The sequence below is a fragment of the Anser brachyrhynchus genome, assembly GCF_964034855.1.
Source record: "Anser brachyrhynchus genome assembly, chromosome: 2".
NCBI classification, from domain to species: Eukaryota; Metazoa; Chordata; class Aves; order Anseriformes; family Anatidae; genus Anser; species Anser brachyrhynchus.
Genome location: NC_137695.1, coordinates 26,689,556 through 26,713,072, shown reverse-complemented (window position 1 = coordinate 26,713,072; position 23,517 = coordinate 26,689,556). Strand labels below are relative to the sequence as shown.

At 48.6% G+C, this 23,517-nt stretch overlaps 2 protein-coding genes across 11 annotated transcripts in view; one reads left to right on the top strand and one right to left on the bottom strand.

The window, feature by feature from the left end:
• Positions 1 to 1,194: 1,194 nt before the first annotated feature.
• LOC308190602 (serum paraoxonase/arylesterase 2) lies at positions 1,195 to 17,871 on the top strand. 2 transcript variants are annotated; one of them, XM_080582189.1, is made up of 10 exons: positions 1,195 to 1,363; positions 4,052 to 4,122; positions 8,653 to 8,708; positions 9,885 to 10,050; positions 11,103 to 11,229; positions 12,098 to 12,298; positions 12,959 to 13,040; positions 13,571 to 13,699; positions 14,502 to 14,670; positions 17,429 to 17,871. In XM_080582189.1, exons 1-9 carry the CDS (start codon positions 1,290 to 1,292, stop codon positions 14,658 to 14,660), a joined length of 1,065 nt encoding a protein of 354 aa, XP_080438315.1. In that variant the 5' UTR covers positions 1,195 to 1,289; the 3' UTR covers positions 14,661 to 14,670; positions 17,429 to 17,871. The 2 variants fall into 2 exon arrangements, with proteins under 2 accessions (XP_080438315.1, XP_080438316.1); XM_080582190.1 differs by lacking the exon at positions 17,429 to 17,871 and adding an exon at positions 15,317 to 15,632.
• PPP1R9A (protein phosphatase 1 regulatory subunit 9A) overlaps positions 17,662 to 23,517 on the bottom strand; it is a 160,810-nt gene continuing 154,954 nt past the window's right edge. For all 9 annotated transcript variants that reach the window (XM_080582169.1, XM_080582164.1, XM_080582170.1 and 6 more), the window contains one exon: positions 17,662 to 23,517. In XM_080582169.1, the coding sequence (XP_080438295.1) occupies positions 23,305 to 23,517 (213 nt within the window). In that variant the 3' untranslated portion in view covers positions 17,662 to 23,304.

Sequence of the window (23,517 nt, the reverse complement as noted above, 5' to 3'; positions counted from 1 at the left end):
CATCTAGAGAGCAGTTTTTGTGCTTGGATTAGTGACTGAAGGCTCCTCGTCTAATGAACGCAGAGAAATGGCCACTTTTTAGGGAAGACGTCGCAATCTGTTTTATACTCCTTTCATATGAATTGCTACCTCCATGTAACTGTTTTCCTGCCCTGACTATACAGACTGCCTAGGTGGTGTGATATTAGCAAGGATGTGATAAAAGCACTACTCACTTCAAGAGGAGACAGGGAACTACTTGAAAGCCATCTAGTGAGAGTTACTAAACAGGTAAAGCTCATCAAACTGAGCTGAAAATAATTAGAAGCTGGGAAAGAGACTTGGGGGATTAATCCAACTTGCCTCTCATTTTCTTATGTTTCCATAAGCCCCTGGCTACAGCTGCTGCTGGCTGTCAAGCCAGACAAACCCTTGGTCTGACACAGTAGGGCTACACTTGGCACCTTATGACCAACTCTGATGTCTACTCTTCATCTCCGCTGTTGATATCCACATTTTTTCAGATGAATGGCACCCACTTGGGGCCAAAAGTGGGACACAGGCAGTAAGTAATATGTGCTCTTTCAAATTTAGCTGTGATGTAAATAAATAAATGAAAAATAAGATGCCAACAAAGTGGTGCTGCAGCAGGCCGAAATACAGAAGCATTCTTCTGTAAGCCTTTTTACTCTATTGAACAGTATGTTCCAAATTGGTCACAATATGTTTTGTGATCTTACATTTTTATATTTTTGAACATATATGTTTATATTTCCAAAAGTTACACGTGACCCTGGAGAAGGCAAAGGGTAAAGGAAAAGGGAAAGAGCTGCTGAGGGAGCAGCCCTGCAAGGGCCTGCAAGGTGCGCACCCCAAAACGCTGCAAGAGCAGCCTGCTGCGTGGGGATCCCAGAGGAGAGCAAGGGGAGAAAGCTGCCGGTGGGAGTGGGGCGAGCATCACCCTTTGGGGGAAACCGGGACGTGGGGTCACTTTTGGGGGGAAACTGTGACATGGGATCACCCTTTTTGGGGGAAACTGGGACGTGGGGTCACCCTTTGGGGGAAACTGGGACGTGGGGTCACTTTAGGGGGGAAGACGGGACGTGGGTGCTCACGGACCCCCGTGAGGCCCGAGGGCAGAGGCACGCCACCAGCACCAGCCCGGCGCCCGGGGCAGCGCCGTGCTCCGAGGGGCGGCCCGGGGCGGAGCGGGGCGGCCAGGCCCGGCCCGGCCCGGCCCGGGGCGGAGCGGAGCGGGGCGGGAGCCGGCCGGGGCTCGGGGCTCGGGGATCGCGGCTCGGGGAGCGGCCATGGGGAAGCTGCTGGCGGTGGCTCTCGTCGGGATGGCGGCAGCCCTGGCGGCGGAGCGGCTGCTGGCCTTTCGGTGAGGGCCCGGCGGGGGGGCGGGGGGCGGCCCGGGGAGCTGCGGGCCGCCGGGCACGGCCCCTCAGCGGGGGCACGGCTGCCGCGGCCGCCGGTGGCACCGGGAGCGGGGCTGAGGGGAGCTCTTGGGTTATTTTCCTCTGGTTGACACAGCCCCTGTGTGGGTGAGCTCTCCTCTGACCTCTGCGGACCTCTGTGGTCCTCAGGTTGGAGTTGGATGATCTTGGAGGTCCCTTCCAACCCATTGTATCTATGCTGCTATGCCCTCCGGCTCTCTGAGCCATAAGCCTGCGGTAATTGCAGCTAATTGCAGAAGGAGGTGTGCACTGCCTGCAGCCAGACCCCCAAAACACAGGACCCCCCCCCCAGGCACAGGTGTGAGTGCACCTTGCGCTGAGTCCACGACTGCTGGCGACATGCAGTGACCGTGGGGATGCCCCTCTCCCAGTCCCAAGAACAAATGCCGTATCGGGAATCTGGTAAAGCCAGGTATCCTGTTAAAAGCAGGGTCCCCCAGCGTCTGTGGCGCTCAGTGGGTTTTCCTGCAAGTGGTGTTTTCAGCAGGCTGCGGCAGAGCAGCAGCCATCGGGCGGGCAGGGAGCTGGGCAGCGTGCGGCTTCTGATAGCGGCGTGCCCTGCAATCGTGGAGGCACAGCCTCAAGAGGAGAGCTGTTAGTCCCAAATTCTCCTGGCCTCCCTGCTACCCACCCCCACCCAGAAGGCAGGAATCCAGCAAAGCCCTTTTGCTCTTCGTGAGAGTTGGGTATATTGTGTCTGCATAGTAGGACACAAAAATCCCTGAAATGCTCAAAAGATAAGGCTTGAAGAACTGTTACAAGTCCTACAGACCTAATTCTTCTTAAATCGGGGTTGTTTATGCATCTGTTATGTTGCTGATAGCTGCGAAATGGTCTTGAGTAAGACTCGCTCAGTGGAAAAGAAATTCTTGTGTGTTACTGACTGAAGTGACACAGATTCTCCTATTGACAATTTGGAGTTGCTAATTCTTCCCTGAAGAAAGCCCTTATCAAATCTATGAAATCCGAGTGTGAATTATACTGTATTACTGGTTTCCTCAGAAGAATATACATGTATGACATTGTTCATATATACATGAACACAGTGTTCCTATGTGTATGTATATACGGGCATATATGGATTGTATATATATGAACGATATCTATATGACCAGTATCTGTTGTTCATATATGTACACAACGTTATCATTTCATAACGCTCTGTACTGATACAGCCCTCAGCTTGCGTACTGCTCGAAACAGCAGCGTGCTTCCAGAAAGGTGCTGGCGGTTCGAAGAGGACTGGGAGCAAAACCAACAGTTGGAGGTGATTTTCAGTCCTGTCAGGAAAAGGAAAGTTCTGGGACTGCTGAGTCTAGAGAAGAGAAGTGAAAGAGAGAGAGGTCTTTGAATATGTAAGAGGGCGCTGCTCAAGGAGGGGGAATGCCTGCTGTGTGCGTCTCACAAAGCGGGACAGGAGGCGGAGGACTGAAGCTGGAACAATGAAGCGGGTGGGGAGAGGTGCCAAGCACTGGGGTGGCACCAGCTGGCAGAGCTCCTGCTTTTCTTGAAGCTGCATCCCCCCCAGTCCGCACGTCCGATATGTTTTTGGAAGGCCAGCTAGCTATCTAGGCCATCTGGCTCAGTAGCCAAGGCTGCCGGAGCTAGATAAACTGACGCAGTTTGAAAAAGCCTCTGTATGTGCTGTAGGCTTGTGACCAGTGTCCTTTTGAATTACTCTCATTCCAGTTCACAAAGTGTTTCCCTGGGAATGCCGTCGGGATATCATCATCTCTGCCGGGCTGCTGGCTGGGTTCCTGCTGTGCTTTTGGCGCTGCGGGGCTCGCAGACCGCTTGGGGAAAACTCCTGCAAATGGGAAAGGGAGAAGTCCCAGGCAAGCAGCAGTGCAGACGCTGGGCGTGATCGGCCCAAGCCAGGGCACGGCTCTGCAGGGGACACCGGGGGCAAGCGTGGCTAGATTTTGCTGTGGGATCTTTGCATTCAGAGTGTCCTGTGCTTGGAGCAAGTACGTCCTCAACAGGACCGCACAGTGCGCGTGCAAAGAAGGATGCATTATTAGATGTTAGTCTAAAAGCTTTTTAAGATGAAGGGACAGGGAAATAAATCCTAAAAGGCCTACTCCCAAGTCCCACTTGTTAGGACATGAGCAGTCCTGCCTTGTAACAACACTGTTGCTGCTTTTGGATGTAGAATAAGAAATGGAGCGAGTAGCTGCTGGTGGCCTGGCCACCAGATGTAGCTGGAGGTTGGGGTAGAAGGTTGCCCTCTCCCCATCGGAAACGCTGGGCCTGACTGCAGGCTGCTGCTAGGCTTAGGTGGCTGAAACCTGAAGAAAGCGTGGCAGACCCTCGAATTATTTTGTCATTTTAGCTGTGGTGGGTGGCACAAGCTCATGAAAGCTTGTGAAACTCCTGAAGTGGGTCAAGCTCCTGGAGATACTCAGTTTAGGAGAATCATTTAATCTCTGGAAGTCTGTAACCACTGTGGTGGTTTGGAGCAATTGTTGTTGTCAGGTCTGGGTTTTGCTTATTCAGTAATTTACATCTGATTCATCGCTGAGATATGGCAGGCAATAAACTAAAGACACACAAGGAGTGTTACTTTCTTTAGAAGTGGCTGTGTGCTGTCAACCTGCTCTTTTCTCTTGCAGGAACAGACTCAATGCTGCACGGGAAATCGACCCTGTAACCCTCCCGAATTGCCAGCTCATAAAAGGGATTGGTATGTATTCAAAACCACCGAGTCCACTGCTTTTGTCTGGTCTTATTCTGAAACAGGTTGTTAGAGCCAGCTTCTCAGCCTGATCCTGAAAGCGCATTTGACTTTCAGACATACTTTGCTGCTTGGGCTTTCAGGGTAGGGAGAAGACACAGGGAGAAAATTATACTGAAAAACTAGTTTGTTTGGCATCCTGCTTTTTGTCATCGGTATTTAAAGCTTCTGTTCCTTTTTTTTTTTTTTTTTAATTTTATTTTTTAGATAACAAGTACCTTGCAAACGCGGCTCCTTCGCTAAGTCACTGAGTTTATTTGGCATTCGGATGAGGGTGTGCTGGCTGGTGGGGCAGGTGCCTTCAGGTGGCTGTCAGCTGGTGACAGCTCTAAGACAGGCCACGCTGCGAGGGTGGAAGCCTTCAGACGACTCCCCAGGCATGTGGTGAAGGAGCTGCCCGCCTGCTCCATGCCAGCCAGGGGCCTCTGGCTCAGCTCCTCATTTTGGGGACGTTTAGGATAGGACAGTGCAAACGGCAGACGGAGTTCAGCGCAGTCGCACGAAGTAGCTGTGTGGTTTCAGAGACCAAGGGGTCATATTTGTCGTCTTAGTCTGGTTTGCGAAGAGGTTCAACAGAGCAGCTGAAATGTTGACTTTGTACTTTAGGTCACGTGCTTAACACATGGGAATGTTTCTAACTTTTTTTTCCTTCTTCCGTTCGTATAACCCGAGTATAAAACTGATAGCTTTAAACATGTCATCCATCTCCCTTTCCCCCAGATTCTACTTTTTAAACGTAATAGAGCCTTAATGGCTTCTTTTTCCCCCTTCCGTGGTATTTTCAGAGATGTCTTATGTTCTGTTGAAATTTGCATGGATTTTGCATGGGTAATGAAGTCTTTGGACGAGACTTAAGAGCCTCACCTTTCAGCTTGCTGAGTCACTGTGGTGATTTCGTCAGTCTTGCTTCTTCCTCACGTCAGGAACACCTTTGTAAAGTCACATTACTGCAATGAATGAGTGTCTACAGAGTTCCTTCGCCTGGGGTTATGTGCAGAAGAAGTCATTAGAAATTGCAATTGAAAAAAACTTTCCAAGTCTTCAAGACTGAGCTGTAACTTACTCAAACAAGACTCGGGATAGTGCTTGTTTGATGATGATTTGTGTGTACATCACTTCTGAGTAATTATTTTAAGCACATCACTATATCTGTTTTACAAGACCTTTGCAAAATGCTTGCTCGCTTGAGGAAGGAGAGAGAACTGGAAATCGCAGCCGTAGTTTTGTTTAATTTCCAAACAATATCTCATTTTTGGTGCCTGACATTTACATGGGGATTAGGTGAGTTCTGAGAACCCAGCTCTCCTTGGAGGCTGCAGCAGATCAATTTACAGGGCTTCATTTCTGCTTCTCCACGGGCTCCTAAAACACCGGCCCTTCACACGGAGCCGTGCGCCTCGCCTCGGCTCCGCTCTGTCATTTGCTGCTCTTCAGAAAAATCAAACGGCGAAGCTCGCTCGGCAGGTCCAGTGTGGCGGAAATGGAAACAACAAAGGGTTGCTGCAGATTTAAAAGTTTGCAGGTCCATGCAAATGTCTTCTGAGATTCGTTTCATGTGACTGGGAGGGCTAAACTTCTCGGGGAGACCGAGGAGCCCTAGCGTCAAGGTGCTGCACAGGTAGTGCTGTTCAAACCAGGGCTTTTCCCCAGATCTGTACATTTGCTCACGTGGGTGGCTTTGTTTGAGATGTCTTTGTACCTGTGCATCTTGGTCCTCCTGGGCCTTTGTCCTTTAAAATTCTAAGATACTCTTGACCAAACAGTCTGTCTTTATTTTAATCTTTAAAATAGTCCTCGTAGCCTCTTAAGTGGGACATAGGTAACGGGCTGGGTCAGCTCTGAGCAAAACAATCTTCGGCTATCCACCGTGTACATGGAAGCACAGGCATCTGGTGCAGTCTGTTGCAATGGCTTGGAAAGCGATGTGTCAGTAGTAAAGGAAGCAAACCTGGAGTAAATGGAAAAATTCGCTAGTGGACCCTTTTATTTCTGCACAACTTCATCCTGCTTTCTCTCTCTTTTTAAAGACTTCGATCTGTTCTGCTTTTCAAATATTGTGCAATATAAGCAAAGATGCAAACATTGAGCAAAGAAACAAAAAAAAAATGTAGCTCATCCTAAAGCTCATTCACAAATAGGCAGAAAGGGATAGATTTGTTGAATAAACACTGTCTTCTGAATTTTATGGGTGTCTAATCATGTTGCTGGTTTATAATAAGCTAACCATATGCCCTGAAGTAATTCCTGAAGTTCAAGAAGTGACTGCATAAACTGCTGGAGAAACTTGCATTTTGGAAAGATGCCTGGGATACAGGCATGCTGTCTGCTTCCTTTGGGACACAAAACTCATTTTTTTTGTTAGATGCATCAGCAGAACACCGCGTACTACGATAAAATAAAGAACAGACTAAATCATGCTTCTAGGATAGACAGCAACTTTTCTTGGTATCTTGATTTAAAAAAAAAAACACAACCCTGCCTATTCCGATATTCTGGTGGACAAGCCCTCAGCGTGGCACAGCCGGGCACTGCGTTGCCCAAACTTCAGCTGTTTTGGACACCTAACAGGTCAGTTCCTCTCCCTTCTTCCACAGGTGCCAGTGAGGGCAGACCCTCCCATCACGTCCCCCCGGGGTCCCCGCAGCTCTGTCTCCCTCTCCAGCTCCTGCAGGATGCTGCTGAGCGAGCTTTTTCCTGCTTTTCCAACCCTGCTCGCCCTCTGCCACAGGCGCCAGGAGCCCAGGAGTGCCCCGAATTTGCTTTGCTCTGCAGTTTCTAGGCGGCAGTGAGTGCTTCTGCAATTCCTAAGCAGCGGGGCAGTGCTCTCGCTTCGCTCCTCTCCCGTCCCAAATTTGTGCTTTTTAACCACCCGCTGCCAGTGAGCTCTCTTGTCTCCGTGCTTGGCTGCATCTCGTTCAGAGGAAATAAATTACACCTCACGCTATTTGCCCGCTCACCAGCGTGGTCTGCCAGCAAACGCTGTCTGTCTAGCTCCTGTCACCACGAGCCTCTTGACGTTTATCCATGTTATCTTTGCAGCAATCCCAGCAAGTGGGGAATTGCCACCAGCCCCGTTTTATAAACGGGTCCAGGCTTGTGGAGCCCAAGAGCTGGGGCAAAGAAAAGGAGCTTGTTGCTTAAACCAGCACGTCAGTAGAGCTGAACATTCAGATTTTGGTTGGGAAATGCAGGCTCTGAACATCTCTGTGCCCGCTGCCTCCCAGCCCAGTCGAAATTCAGGAACAGCTGGGAGGTGGGGAGATGGGCTGGCTCCCCGCACAGCGTGGCTCGGGACCTTTTGCTCTTAAGAAGGCAGCGATGTTCAGCTTGTCAGTGCAGTGGGTGGCACAGGGTGGGGTCGTGAGGCTGTCCCCATCCCTTGTCCCTCCAGGGGAAGTCGTGACACCGTCTCCCCAGGGAGGAGGGTGCTTCTGGCACTTGCCTGGACGGGTGAGTTCGGGGATCCGGTTCCTCCCTGGGTAAATTGCAGCCTGGCCGGATTACTGCTGGGACAATTAGGACTTGCATACAACCAAGCTCTTCGCTCCCTGGAGCAACAGAGCTCCAAAGTCCGTGTCAGCAGCCCTCCGTGGCTCCGCTGCAGGCAGCCCCTGCAGGACTGCAGGACGTGGCTTGGGAAGTCCCCAGGCTGGGATGGCCCCGGTGTGTCGTGATAACGTGAGGCAGGGGAGGGCGTGATGTGATGGTGTGACCCACGGGGTGCAGCTGGCCCCTGGAGCACAGCTCGTCGGGAGCTCTGCTTGTGCTGCTGATTTGCTGGGGAGCGCTGAAAGGATGGGATGGCAAACGTGCTCCTGAGTCAGACGAAAGCTCTGTGGAGAGCACTTGATCAAAGCCTGAAATTGCTTTAGTGCTCTTACTGAAGGGCTTTTATTTTATGTTTTTTCTTAGCAGGGAAAAATATTGCAGGGGCTGCAGGAACTGGCGATATTGGAAGTGATTACCCACAGTTAAAAACGCGGTCTGCCTATTCAAGTCCTTAGCTGTTAAAGATAGAGCGGGTTCTCTGCCAGTCGAGAGCTTTAACTAAATATTTGGCTGTTCGTCTTAACGAAGTGTCCCAGCCCAGCCGCAAGAATCGGCGTGCAGAATTCCCTGGGTTGCCTGGTGTGAGCACGGGGGCTGAGGGATTCCCGCAGCCCTGCCCGACAGCCCCTCTGTCTGAAACCTGCACCAAGCGCTCGCTGCAGGGCTGAACATCCCACGTTGCCCGGGGGCTGCGGCGCTGGGGGCACCCCAAAGCCTCTGGGGAGAGGTGGTGACCCCGGGGCTGTCGCCTGACCAGGAGCGCTGCTCTTGCTTTCAACACCCTGCTGAATTTTTCCGCTGAGCTTTATCTGTTGTGCAGCCGTACCAGAAAGCGGCATTCGTGTGAGCTGGGATTGCGCTAAATGGGAGTTGCATTTTTTTTTTTTTTTCAGCGGAGAATTGTTAAGCTGTTTTATCTCTTTCTTGCAGAAAGGGGCTCGGAAGACATCGACATCCTTCCTAACGGACTGGCTTTCATCAGCTCCGTAAGTGCCCGCGCTCCCTCTCTGCGCAGGGGCCGGCCTGCGTCGCTGTCTGCAGAGGGCAGAGGTGAAACCCGCAGCACGGGCTCCTTTTCTGCCCCCCTGGCTGGCTCCTTGGGAACAGCCCGGTCCTGAGTCGGCTTCCCCAGCGTTTCCTTCTGCTTGAGCAAGTGCATTTCTCAACACAGAAGTGCTGGTGGCGGCTCTCACGCGTGTATCCCACTGCACTTATGTAACCCTGAATTTCTTTCATGCTGCTTGCTTGAAATGTTGAAATGTCAACCTCTCCCTTGTTGAAAAGGTGTGTCAGCTCCCTATCATCTTAAAAAAACCCACACGAAACACAGATTTTGTGTGCTGATTTTGTTGTTCCTGATTGTTTCTTTTAGCCTCTAGGCTATAGTTTCTCAAGCTTTTCTTCAGAATCAGGAGGCCCAGGGATTATTTTCTAAAACAAAAGCTGTTTTTGTTTTTATTTTTTGGATTTATGTGCTCTGGGGACACACAGAGAACAGTATCGTTGCAAAATTCATGGCAGAAATTGTGAGCTGCCACAGAACTGCCGCTCACCGTGGCTTTCGTTTGTTTCTGCTGGATGCGTTTGGCTGCGCTGGACTTCCAGTTTGTCCCCCGGTGTGTCAGTTCTGGAAGTGGTCTGAAACACAGGGAGAGCCTGGAGGAAGCGTGCTGCCCCAGGGTGGTTTTGAGGTCGGATGATGGCCCAGGGGGTGTCTTGGTGTCTCCTAGGTGCGGCAGTCCCATTCCTGTCCCTGACCCCGGTGCTGTGCTCGGTGCTGGCTGACGGGGACGCTCGGGGTCTGGCAGGGATGTTCTGTGCAGCCTGTGGGCACTGTGGTGGGGCTGGTGGCACCTCGGTGGTGGCAGGAGGATGCAGGGAGCTGGGAAGAGAGGCGGGGGGAAGGCTGTCCCGCCTGGGATGGGTGCCACCACAGGGTAGAAGCTGGTGCCCTGTCCCCAGCAGCGTGGCTCCCTCGGCCCTGTGACTTCAGGGTGCACGGGGGGAGCAGAGCCTGCCCCTCTCCCTGCATTGCGGCACGGTGGGGTAGAGCAGAAGGCAAGGCTGATGCACGCTTGCAAGCCCAAGCAAGCCTCCAGTGTTTTCAGCCTTGCGGTGCTCCTCGTACTTGTCATCCAAAAACGATTTCTTATATTTTACAGGGTTTGAAATACCCAGGATTAAAGAGCTTCGCACCAGACAAACCAGGTGAAATATTTTTGATGGATTTGAATGAAGAGAAGCCCAGAGCAGTTGAACTGAGAATCAGCCGTGGGTTTGACCTGGCATCCTTTAACCCTCATGGGATCAGTACTTACATAGACAAAGGTAAAGAGAGCTCTGACCTGAGGTGGTATTAAATCTCAGCCTAAAGAGCAACGGGAATCCCTTTGGGGTCTTGCATTGTAGTCCCAATAGCCTGCGTGCACTTGGTGGGGGAGAAAAAGGTTTTCAGGCATTTGGTCTCTTGGGGTTCTTTTCTAGAGGTCGGCTGCAAACTGCCTTTGCATGCAGTCTCAGCCTGTCTGAGACAGAAAGCTGCCCTGTATATTGAAAGGGAAGAAAACACGAGAGATGTTTCAAGAGTTGTAAGCCACACGAGATTTACTTTGCCAGTTTACATCTGTCTCACCCTCGGGTTCAAGGGCTTTCAGGAGACACATGCTTCACTGACTAGCAGTGAGCAGACAAGAGGCAGCAAGTGCTCTGCAGTGACAGGCCATGGCCACCACTAGAAGATCCCTTATGCTCTCCGTCCTCTCTTTCTCCCCTGTCCTTTCACTGAGGCTTTGAGCAAGACAATTAGAAGTCCTGCAAATGCTAAGAGAAAGAGACTCATTCCTGCAGCTTCACCTGCATACAAAGGCAGGTACCCTTTACAAGAAGCGCTACTGGAGAAATTGGTTGGCAGATAATTTAGGGTCTCACCTGCAGAGGGACTGCAGCTTTACAGGGAGTACAAGACAAGGCTTGAGGGCAGCTTTCTCAGGTGAGGTGGATAAACCAAAGCGCCCAAATTTGCTAGGGTTCCAGCCCTCCTTCCCAGCAAGCTGTGGCTATTTCATATAAGCAGTCGCTGTAGGGCATCAGATTGCAAAACCCAGTGGCCTGGGCACGGAGATGGTGCCCTTACTTAATTTCTCCCTTGGTAAAAATAGTAAAAATCTACTTTATATGGCAGTGCTCCGTAGGGTGAGCCCAGTCAAAGGGTAGCTGGAGATCTGGATCCGGTTGCTGTGGCATCCTGTATTGCTTTGTTACTCGTCATTCTGCTTCTGAAGAGCTGGGGGGAAGTGCACCAAAACCAAACCCAAAGTGTTCCATACTAGTGTTGCAGAGATCTAGTGAAATTCATCCTTTTTCCATTTCCTTCTTTTAAGACGACACCGTGTACCTCTTTGTTGTGAATCACCCACACCAGAAGAGCACAGTAGAAGTGTTTAAATTTGTAGAAGATGACAATTCTCTTCTACATCTGAAAACCATTCGACATGACCTTCTGACAAGGTACTGGAGCCAAATACAGTCTTCTCCCAGACGAACAGTAAAATCCGATGTAGGATGATTTTGGTTTTAGAGTATTATTAATAAGAAACATTTTCTCTTTAATCAGCTTTCTGCTTTCTCTTATTGATTACTTGTTATCCCTACCATTAAAAACTGTGTTCCGCCAGTCTCTTCTATAATGAGATTTTTAATAGTTGTACCACTAAATCACTCGTAATCTCCACTGCGACTGATGCCAGTGAATTAGCTTGGTTTGGCACTCACTTCATCTCTCATGTAACCCGGTCTCAGCTGATTGCAGATATGAATCTTCAGATACTCTATTATTCTGAATTTGCGGTGTTGTAAAAATAAGCATACTTTTAGCTATTTCTTTTTTCATTTCTTTTTGCGTACAGAATTTTCTTGCTCTGCACTAACGCAAAATGACTGTAAGATAAAGGTAGCCTGAAAGATAAAGTTGTCACAATTCCTACTGTTTTTTTCTGGTTTCCAGCTGAATGTAATCAAAAGAGAGAAAAAATTCTGTGGGCTTGTAGACAGGTAGCCAGATCTCCAGTTTATGTCCTACCATCCTGGTCAGGTTTCAGCACTGCATAGTTCTGGGCGTTTTTCCTTTCCCTTTCCCTTTCCCTTTCCCTTTCCCTTTCCCTTTCCCTTTCCCTTTCCCTTTCCCTTTCCCTTTCCCTTTCCCTTTCCCTTTCCCTTTCCCTTTCCCTTTCCCTTTCCCTTTCCCTTTCCCTTTCCCTTTCCCTTTCCCTTTCCCTTTCCATTTTCTCATTTTCTCATTTTCTCATTTTCTCATTTTCTCATTTTCTCATTTTCTCATTTTCTCATTTTCTCATTTTCTCTCTCTCTTTTTTTTCAGTGTGAATGATATAGTGGCTATGGGGCCAGACAGCTTCTATGCTACCAACGATCACTACTTCTCCGACTTCATCTTGATGTTCTTGGAGATGTACTTGGGTTTAACCTGGTCAAATGTTGTTTACTACAGTCCAAAAGAAGTTAAAGAAGTAGCAGCTGGGTTTTATTCAGCCAACGGAATTAACATTTCTCCTGATAAAAAGTAAGTTTCTCCTTGCCTCAGATTTTGTTCAATCAGACACAAGAATCCTGAAATCCTACTCTGGGCACAGAGGACCTCTGTGGTCAGTGGCTAAGCTGGCTCATACAAGGCAAGGTGCTACCTGTAAAAGATAAGCGATGCAAAGGGTTTGTAGAACAGAAGTCAAATGTCTTTAACTGCACGCAGTGTTTCCTGCTGTGCGTGGTGGTTTGTGTACAATTGGAGCAAAAGCTGTTCCATTTTAACCAGCTGATACAGAAGTTTGTGCATATTGCTTGCAAGGATCAATGGGGCGGAATTTCTGAAAGCGAGGAATGCTCTACGGTCCTGAAGTTTGTACCCTGTGTTAGCCAGTCGTGTGGCTCAGACAGGTGGCCTTAAATTTAAAAAATATAAGAAAAAAATAGATCTGGGGATATGACAAACCCAGGCCTGCTTCAGTGTCATGATGGAAGAATTGGCACAGTGTGAAGCTACATTAGTGTCTCAGCAGGCTGGCTTTGGTTCAGTGCACTCTGGCCTGCTTGAAATTTCTGTTACTATGCGAGGACTGTGAGCTGGCATTCCCTGCAGGAGGAGCTGGGTTTACACGTGAGGAAGTGACTGTTTTTGGGGGTCTGCTTACTCGTGCACATTGCTAAGAGGTGCTTTCTTTTGAAGGTACATCTATGTTGCAGATATATTAGATCATAAAGTCCATGTTATGGAAAAGCATGCTAATTGGAATTTAACCCATGTGAAGGTAAGGTGCGGCTGTTCCCAAAAAAAGAGCTACGTGCAGGTTTCAGACAGATTAGTCCCCGTGAGGCTTCACCTCTCAACCTGCTCACGTGTGAAGTTCTGAGCTGGAACAGCTCCTGCCGCGGGCTGGTGCCCCGCTGCAGAGCTGCAGGTCTTCACCAGCAGGTCCCACCAGCAGCAGGGAGGGATCCTGGAGTGCTGCTAGAGCCATGGCGAAAGGCTGCCTTGGGCAGCGTGGGTGAATCCACCAAGCACAAATAAAACCAACATCAGAATGGCTTGAAGGCAGCTGAAGGGGAAAGCTCAGAGCAGCAAGCAGGCTCCCAGCTCGGAGGAGGGGATAAAGCACACTGGGTGGGGGGAGACGGCCCAAGGGGAGGAGAGAATGAAAAGAAATCAACCTAGGTTGTGTGCAGTGAGAGTCGTGGATAAGCCTATTGATAATGACTGAAAATAAGACAGGCTTATACTTTGCATCCAGAACTTCTGATAGATTTAGTGTCTCTCTTGTTTTCTCTCTGTGTCGGATAGACCCTGCAGCTGGACACGCTCGTCGATAACTTGTCTGTCGACCCTGACACTGGGGACATCTGGACAGGATGTCATCCCAATGGGATGAAGCTCTTCTACAACGACCCAGAAAATCTTCCTGCCTCTGAGGTGCCTTTTGGGAGATGTCACTGGTCTCTGGGCTATGTCTGTGCCAGAAAGTGGCAATGTCCATATCATCCTGGTTTAACTTAACATAGAAACAGTGCCTGGCCGGCCTCTGTGAAGGCAAAGATGACGCTGGCTCCCAGCTGAGAGCTTCTGCTCTCACATGGGAAACCTGAGCAGCACTCCCTCAGTTTACAAACATCGATTCAGACCCTTTTGGGACAACAGAATAATTTCCACTTAGCAGTTCAGTCAGTCCGGACTCCTTAGGCTGCTTTCTGTGCAGCTGTGGTGGCGCATTCGGGTTTTGATGAACTGTGTTAATTACTGAGCCAGCACCTCTTTGCCAAAGGAAAGCACTGACTGAGCGCAAAGCAGGGCCAGAAGCGTTCTCTCTGGAATGATTTGTCTGTGCAAGTGCTGCTCATCAGCAGGTGACACTGCAGTCCTTCTTCCCACTGCAGTCCTTCTCCCCTCTGCAACCAGCGAGGCCCTGCCAGCGGAGCGCTAGCGGCGGGGCTTGCAGGTGCTGCTGGCCGGACGTTCGGTTTTAGAGCTGTCTGATGCTCCCTGTAAGACACTTGTCAAAATTACCCCGTTCGGTAGCAGTAGATTTAGGGTAGAGGGCAGTTGTTTACTCTGTCTGGAAAAAGAACCCGTGGCCCTGTCACAGGGTGAAACTGCTGCCGTACGCAGCAGCTGATCCAGCTGATTTATTTAAGTTAACGTCCGGATGTTCCCTCTGCCCTCGGGGGGGATTTCTACCCGCAGCACTCTCAGTAGACGTGTCCCCCTCCTCCGGCAGGTCCTGCGCATCCAGAACATCCTCTCGGAGGAGCCGGCGGTGACGCGCGTGTACGCCGACGATGGCTCCGTGCTGCAGGGCAGCTCGGTGGCATCCATCCACGATGGGAAGCTGCTCATCGGCACCGTCTTCCACAGAGCCCTGTACTGTGAGCTATAGCTGGTCCCGGGTAAGAGCTGTCACAGGGGGAAGGATTTAATTCCTTGTGAACTCACCTAGTTTGTGCTAGATTTCCTAAGGATGAGACTGTGCCAATAAACATTAACCAGAGCCATGGAAATGCATTGTAGCCTTCCTCTCCAGAAGAAGAGTTTTACGTAGCGGTAAAGGAAATGGAACTGAAGGTGAGAAACCAGCTTCTCTTTAGAGTGGAGTACCTCACGACAGTAACAAAGGGTAAAGCAGAAGTTCAAATTCAGATGACAAATGACTGAAACTGTCAGACTTCGAGTTGTCTGTTGCGACTGGATTTCTGGGCTTTGTCTGAGAAAATTGGTTTTGTTAATGAGAATTACTAACGACCAGTCTGGTGTGCTTTCTTGTCACTGACCCTGGCCTTCCCTAGGGACTGTGCTAGGGGTTCTTTCTCTAAGCCTTCCTGATCCGGGCTTTCCCTAACACTTCAGAAATCAGTGGAAGGAGAATAAATGATATTTTAGGCTCACTTCTTCCCTCTTCCCCTTTTAAACCATTTCCTAACATTACTTCACTTTCATGAGTCTTAATCCTGCTGAGAAAAGAGGGGGCATCGCTCTGGAGTGGTTTCTTACTGAGCCTTCCAGAGGGAGCTTAAAGAAGACTGTTTTTTTCTTAAGGAGCAGGAAACAAGTCCCAAAGACCTCCAGTGAAAAGCACATTAGCTGTCATTGTCTGTCACAGCACAGGGAGCCTTCGCGGGCGCTTTGCCACAGTGACTGCCACCAGGCTTGGTTTGTGCCTGTCCTGTGCCGAGCTGCAGGCGGTGCGGAGCGGAGTTCAGCACGGCTGGGCACCCACTCCACAGTCACTCATGGGCACTTATCAACAGCACTGTACTCTGCCCTGCTAAAGGACCTAGCTGGGTTTCCATCCACTGATGTTTTGAGGGTGGTGGTGGTTGGTCGTCGTTTTCAATAAACAGAGTTAAGCGTCCTCTGCAGCTGGCAATCAGTCCCGTGCTTTGCAGCGCGCACTGCGGGACGCCGGTCCTGGCGAAGCCGCCATCTGAACCACCGCTTGCCTGCCTGCCCCTGAGCGAGCTCTGCTTGCCTTAGCGCGGCTGGCCTCGCACACCGAGCAGCTCCTGCAGCTCCTTGTCCCACCTCTGATCGCTGCTGCTGCCTTGTGAAGGACACCTGTTTGCAGCTGCTGGGCTTGCCCCTGTGCTGCCCGGCACTGCCGGCCTGGGGAGCTGTGCCTACGAGGCGCTCTGCGTCCCACCTGCAGTGTCCCACCCGCAGCAGCCCTGCCCAGCGGGTGCTGCAGGGGCCTGGTGGTGGCTAGAGGTGGTGACGGGTGCTTCGGGCTGTCAGGACGCAGCAGGACGCCCTCCCCTCTTGGGCACAGCGCTGCGTGAGTCGCTCGGCGCACAGACTGTGCCCGCAGCTCCTCTCCAGCAAGGTCCAGCCCTAACCCGGGGAGCTGAGCGCTGCCCAGGGGCTGCTATCTGCCTCTGGAGGCTTTGGTAACTGGGGGCTGGTCCAGCTGCAGCAGGGTTTCAAGTTGTTTGCTCGCCACAGCGTGCAGAAGGCTGATCAAGTGCCGCTCCACTGCACAGAACTGGCCCCAGATGAGGATGACTTTTGTCTCATTCTTTGCAGGACTCGGCTTTAGCACCAGCCAACAGCACCACGTGCTCAGCGATGTCATTTACCGCAGCTCTGCCTTTGCTGCTCCTTCCTTAGCCATTTCTCTCCCCGCAGGATATTTTCAATTTCCCTGGGAAGCGGCGTGCTTTCCTGCAGGGACCTGCGGCTGAGGAACACACGGTGTTCCCGGAGCAAAGCAGCGGGACTGATCTGAAGGAAGGGCTCACAATAAAGAGGGGCTGGGCTATTGACTCACTAGTGATTAGCCATCAACATCTTGAGCTAGCTCTGTGAAATGATTGCTTTGTTTGTGTCACTATTTGTTCTCAAGTTCAAAGCGGTGGTAACAGAGCCGAAACACCGACTAGGCACTGTTTTGGGACTACATTTATGCTAACCCTAACCGTAACCCTAAGCCTAACCCTAAAACTAACAACCCTACCCCTAACCCTAACCCAGGCATTTCAGAAGCCAGCCTGCAGGTATCGGTGACAACCTGTACCAACTACCAGGACACAGGTGTGATGGCTGCAGGCTCGGGATGCTGCTGGGCAGACACATTTTACACGCAAGTTTTGGACTTAGAGCCTCAATGCTGTAATGTACCTATTTTAACTAAGTTCATCTGGTTTATGGGTTGGGGATGCTTTTATCTTCCTGCAGGTGGTGGCCGTATTGGCAGAAGGAAACCTTTGTGATTCAGCCACGGGGAAACCCAGGCTGGGTTAGGAGGCTTCCCATCCAGATTAAGGGCCGCATACTTGGCCTAGATTCGGCCAGATGTAAATCCTAGGGGCTGTAGTCACCAGACAAATCGGACAGTCAGTGCCCTCCTAATTTAATGCTTTACTAAAACAGAATAAATAAAAATACAGGCTTGTTACCATGTCCAGCAGGTGAACTGTACTTTGACTATGCAGAACATCCATTACCGCTAAGCTACACTTGAGAGTAACATGTTCAATAAACCAAAACTAACGCAGTTTTAAAGACAAACATCGGCCAGCATCAGTGTGAAGGCGGCCGATTTGTACATCAACCTGCGGCAAGACTGGCTGTACATTTCATCTGCATATTCAGATAAAAACGCCATTATCTTTCCTTACCCTATTTTTTTAACCTCCTTTAACATAATTACAGACTGTACATGATCCAACCTGATGCCTGGGAATCGCGGCCCTCTGGCCAGGAGCTGGGATTAAAGCAATCTTCGGCAGCGACCAGAAGGGAGGAAGGAGCAAGTGGGGCAAGGCTCCCCCCGCTGCGAACCCGGCGCGTGCAGCAGCAGCTGCCCTCCCGTGCTTACCACTTATTGTGTCTTCCGAAACAACCAACAACTGGCCAGGAAAGTGAGGACTCGGAACAAATTCTAATAAAGATTCAGGATTTCTCATTTTATTGCATTCGTTGTCTAACAACAATAATACTCATTGGCAAGAAATTTATTTACACTAACAAATTAACTTCAAACCACAAGGCTTTGTTGTTTGTATTTAAACTGTAAGAAAACAAAGGGCCACCATGATGTTTTGTTTTGATGTCTCCAAATAACTAAATATTAAAGAAAATTGTTTCGGGGAAAACTCAACAATCTATAGAAGTTCTTATTAACCAAGCACAAGGGAACAAGCTCAGACATGGCACTACTGCGTCTTTCATGCAGATGATTAGACACCAAGATGTACAAACAAAAAGTTCAGGATCAACATGCACTTCATATACATTTAACCTCTTTAAAAAACAACAGAAAAAGGAAAAAATCTGAAGCGCAACCACCTCTTCGACCGTAGAAAAAGAAACAACATAAGAAGCCAATTTTTACAGTGAGCACAGTGCATTTTAGACCCACCTCTGTCAAACCATTGCTTAACGCCTGCGGCAGAAGCACCAGTCCCACCGCCCCTTGCAACAGGAAGCGCGCTTTGTTATGAGGGATTGGAGGGCTCGGTGTCACGGTGATGGCGTCACAGCTTCGAAAAAATCACAGTCCTACAGGTGGAGAAGCTACAGTAAGACACGCGGAGGAGGTTAACGAAAGGGACTCTGCAATCCCGCCGTCAACTGCGATGCCTGGGTACGTCACGTTGGGTGTCACGCACTGCCCCGCTCAGAAACGAGCTGCTGAAAGCGCGCCAACAGAAACCAAAGTCAGGTGTAGGAAATATGAAGATGGGTTTTTGTTCCCAGAATAGTAATGCGGACACATCAGTCCTGCCAAGCTCCCCCTCACCACAAAACCACCCCAAGGCCAACAAACAGGAAGACCTCCAGAGGAGCGCCATGGGGATGGTTTTAACAGAACTCCAAAATCTCGCCATCTGCTAACTACTGGAGACCCTACAAAAAACACAAGGGAAACTCAGGGCGAAGGCTTCACTCCTCCGCATCCCCCCCAGCCCCGCAGCTCCCAGCTGTTGGTGAAGGGGCTGCATGGGTAGCGATGGCCAGACCTGTGCGCCTACACACACAAACCCACGTGCACCTATTTCAGGAGAAATCAAGCCACAAACAACCCGAATGTTTCATTTCTAGAAAGACCAATTCATTTCCTTATTTTCAGCCACTACCAAAACGAGACTGAACCTGAACCGTTCAACTCCTCTGTGCACTTTGCCCAACTCAACTGCTAAGGACTTACAAGTTAATTAAGCATGTGCCTGCTTCTTTCAAACGTTTATTTATTTATTTATTTTCAGTGTTTTGGCCCACGGCACAGGTTTCCTGAGGTTTTGAAGTGAGGGAGAGCATGGGATGAGGGAAATACAACTGAAAGGGTCCAGCCCCTGCGCCACTGGGTTTGATGATACCGCAGGGGAAGTGGCCACACCTAAAAAGAGCCAGATCGGGTTTTGCTTTTCCTTTGTAAACACATGGCTAAACAATTAACACATGACTTCATTCCTGCAAGCTTCCCTTAAATTTCAGCACTGATAAATAGTACGGGCGGCACTGCAGGGTCTTTAAGGAGCTACATCTATGCGCAAACCCTTTTGGTTTTCCATGTTGAGATGGTGCCTACAGTGGCGCTTCTTGGCTATACACGGCACTTCTTGGCCATGCACAACTAAGTAAGGATCCTTCGCCTTCCTACTGTACAACTGGCTTCTGCACTAGTAACAAGTGGCATTTCTTTCCCTGGCTTTGCATGGAACAGAATTAACTCTCCAAAATTGCTGTGCAACATCGCCCACTTCTTGCTTGCTGGCACATGAGCCAGAAGGTGGAGGGGGAGCAGCTCAGGAGGCCAGGAGGCTCTGATGGAAGTGATGCAGCTGAAGTATCCTGGTGCTGGGTGTCAAGCGCCTCTGAACGTCAATCAGAATGGAGGACTGGCAAGCCTCAGAGGCAAGCTGCTCAGTAATTCTTCTAAAACCCAGCTTTTTAGTGCTGGTTTTGTTCCACTATGAGATTTTAGCCTGTGATCGAGAACAGGCTCTGCTCACAGCAAGCACCACCGGTCCTGCTCAGACGGGGGAAATGCAAACAGAACAGCCTGGGCTCCTGCCTCACCTCCTGGTCCTGATCTGCCCAGGCAAACGGACACCTAATTGGGAGTTTTAACTCACAGCAGATGGCTGCAGGCACCCCACGTAGGAAAAACTAGCTGGCAGCAAGTGACACCAGTATGTCCGGGAGATCTGGATACAGCAAAGAGCCACCGTGCTCTCCTGAGCCTCAGCGCAGGACTTCAGGAATAAGGCGCCCTGCCTTGTCGCATCTCCTACTTCTCCTTTCCAAAGCTCCACGTCCACCTAACTCCCTTCTGCACTGCGGGCTGTGCCTGCTCCCTGCCAGGCTCGGTACCTGCATGTCCACAGACTGGCAAGGTGCAGCAGGGTAAGCACAGCCAGCGCTCACAGAGGTGACCCCACCGTGCAGAAGCCGACTTCTCCAGGCAGCTGCGTCGCCCCGCTGGGCAGCTGACACAGGGACACGGCTAACGCGAGCCGCCTGCACAGCACTCTGTAGCCAGCCCATCCAGAACAGCTTTAACTCCAGAAATAAACGGGCAAAAGTAGGCTACAGTTACATCTGCAGGTGAGCCCAAAGAAAAACTCTTTCCAGTCATTTAGCGTGGGGCATTTGTCTCTTCTTAATACCCCCCCACACAAACCATTAGGCTGACTTAGCACTGGTTTACAGGAAATTAAGCTGACAATGATGAGACATCCTCATCTTCTGCTTCGTGTATGTCATTACACAACACAAGGGGAGGAAATGCAACGCAACTTTAAAGATCCTAGAGAACAGGAATAAAAGTTTCAAACTGCTGCACCGGTCTTTATGTCTGTAATCTGGTGACATTTCTGTATGTCCCCAAAATGTTAACATACTTAGTAAAAGGAACCGCATAAATCTCTGTTATCACAGAAAGAGGAACAAACTCTTGACATTGCTTGGTTTCTTTTGGTTTTTATGTGTTGATCAATATGCATTTTATGGTTTTATTTTAAATTAAAGCTACTGCTTTTTAAGTTAGATTTTTTTTTTTTTTAATCAGAGACTAACAAAGTAAAATTACACATAGCAATAAAACCCACCGGATACTTAAAGGACTTAAGTCGAATTAGTTATTCTGCAGAATAAGAGCTTGATTTACAAAGAAATTCATGAGAAATTGTTCTAAGCAGCAAGAAGGAAAACTCCATGTATATGCCGAGCAGTCTGCTCAGGTTCCTAGGAAAACAGAGAACACAGAACAGGAACACCACCATAGATTACTGCATACAACCACTTAAACATTATAATGTAAACATAATTTAAAATCATCGAATGCATTTTATCAACATTGTATTTAAAATATTAAATTTCCAGTTTCTTCCAGATAACTTCTCTTGAATGTAAATTCAAAACCTCCTAAAATAACAGAATGTGAGTTTTATGAGGCTATTAAACATCTGTATATTTTTTCTCCAACGAAGAGTGCAGAAAGATTCATTTCAATGCAGAATTCTTGTTAGCAGGTGTATTTTTTTTGCCAGTGGTCTATCTCAAGAAAAATATCACAAGCCTTTAGAAATATTATGAAGTATTTCTTAAGGTAATTTCATTTTTGTATTTGAATAGAGCATACATCAGAAAGTTGTAGAAATTGGATTTGGAAGGAAAAATAAAGCTAAGACTAAATAGATCTGTTGTGCATTAGTTTTGAATGAACTAGGCTCTGTCAGCTGACAGAGCATTTTACACATCAAAGAAATTGTTACGATCAAAGACATTTAACTCTAAACATTGCACCCCAACTGTTTCAAATCTGAGCTTCACAGAACTCGACAGACACAGATCTGAATGCCATAAAGTACAGAGCAGAAGAGAAGCCAAGCCAAACTAAACAAACATTTTCTTCCAAAGAGTTCAATGTTGGCATTTTTTAGGCTGGCAATTGTTACGTTCAAATTTGTAACTGTGCATCAACGTCTTAAACAATTCACATGTTAACATGACTAACTAGATGGAGACTGCAACTCGCAGGATGCACAAAAGGAAAGTGATATTTTTCAAATACAGACGCTGCTGCATAGTTAGCTTTGACTAAAAGCAGTAATGTAACACCTTCAGCTTCTTGTTGTAGATATTTGCTGGTTGTCTTTCCATTCCTTTCAAGAAATACTGAATATTTTAATACTGCTCTTAAGAGGCAGTAACATTATCCACTGCTTCTGTCATAGCCAAAACTACTCAGCAGGCTTCGCCAATGGACTCACAGACAGGGATAATAGAAACCTCTGACATATGCAACAAGACCACTGTTAAACCATCCAAATATTCTACAGCCTACGCTTCAAAATTCTTGTTTTGTTAGGGATATTCTTTAAACACATCAATCAAAATAGTTAATACATGGCAGCTTTGGATTTAGTAACCTTCACCTCCAGGGCAGCATTGATCTTAACAGCAATGTACAGAATTTAATTTTAGCCAGAATCCCTCTTCTTCCTCTTCTTAAAGTGCACTTCTGTAAAAACTGAAAGTCTTTAGCAGACTCTGATAATGTTTCCAATGACAGCTTCATAACAGCACAGCACAAAACTTACACTTCCAATACTTATTGGAGAATGCATCTGAAGATGTGGTGTTTTTCTTGGAAAAAAATACAAAACAAAACAAAATAAGCCCAGTTTCCTGTTCAAAATACATGAAAAAGAAAGCGGAGTGTGCTATAAGAAAGTTGCCTACACACTGGGAGCACAAAGAAATTTATACAGATCTATATGCTGTGCTCTAGTTAGAAATTCATCCTCGCTCAGATACCTAAAGGATAAATGTTATCCTCAGATTTCTGTGTAAACCCACATAATCATTTAAGGCTTTGCCTCCTTCCTGGATTAACTATTGTACAGTTAACAGAAAGAGTTTCACCTCCTGTCTTTTACCCAGGGGGGATGTCAACTCTTCTGTCTTTATCTCCAGTGTATATTAAGAAGTCACTGAACAGTTGTGTATCCGGAGCAGTGTCGCTTCAAGGTACTGATGCAAGATGAAACTTACTCCAGTAGACGGAACCGAGTATCAAAGCCCGGCAGAGAAGCTGAAGTTCCAGTTAGAAAGTTAGGTCAGCTCCTATCAGGCAGAGAACGACTCCTTTTACCCAGCTGAATAAGCGTTCACTGGTTGCTTTGACTGGCCATCCTGTTCAGAAGAGGGGAAGCAGTGGACCATGCTCCTCAGCATCATGCTGGTTATTGAAGTGACCAAACACACAGAGCTCGATAGAAAAGAGTAGCTTGGAAGGAAACACCGCCACACAAATATGAAATCTGTTAGTTGTCAACAACAACAAAACGAACCGAGGGGCTGGGACTGTTTAACATGGCAACAACAACGAGCGTGAGCTGGATATGCGGGAAAATAAAACTACACGATATAAAGTTCCCTAGTCGTCCTATTTATAGCCCCATTTCTCTGTACACACTCGTGTCATGAATGCAAGAAAGCTGAAGGGGCAACAGAGTGGATATGAGTTTCTCTTCCCCCGAAGTGCCTCCACATCACTAACTCAGCAGCACTTCTGCTCATCACTGCTCATTAGTGCCCTCTGTTGCATCTGATGAACACTTGTCTGTTTTCTTCGATTTCCTCTGCAGTTGCTCTTGCTCCTTCTTCCGAAGCTTTTCCCTTTGCTTTTCCATTTTCTCTTGAGCTTTGCGAGCCTTCTCCAGGGATGCTTTCATTTCCTTTAGCTTTTTTTTAATGATTGCTCTGTCCTGGGAGGATGTCATACCAAGAGC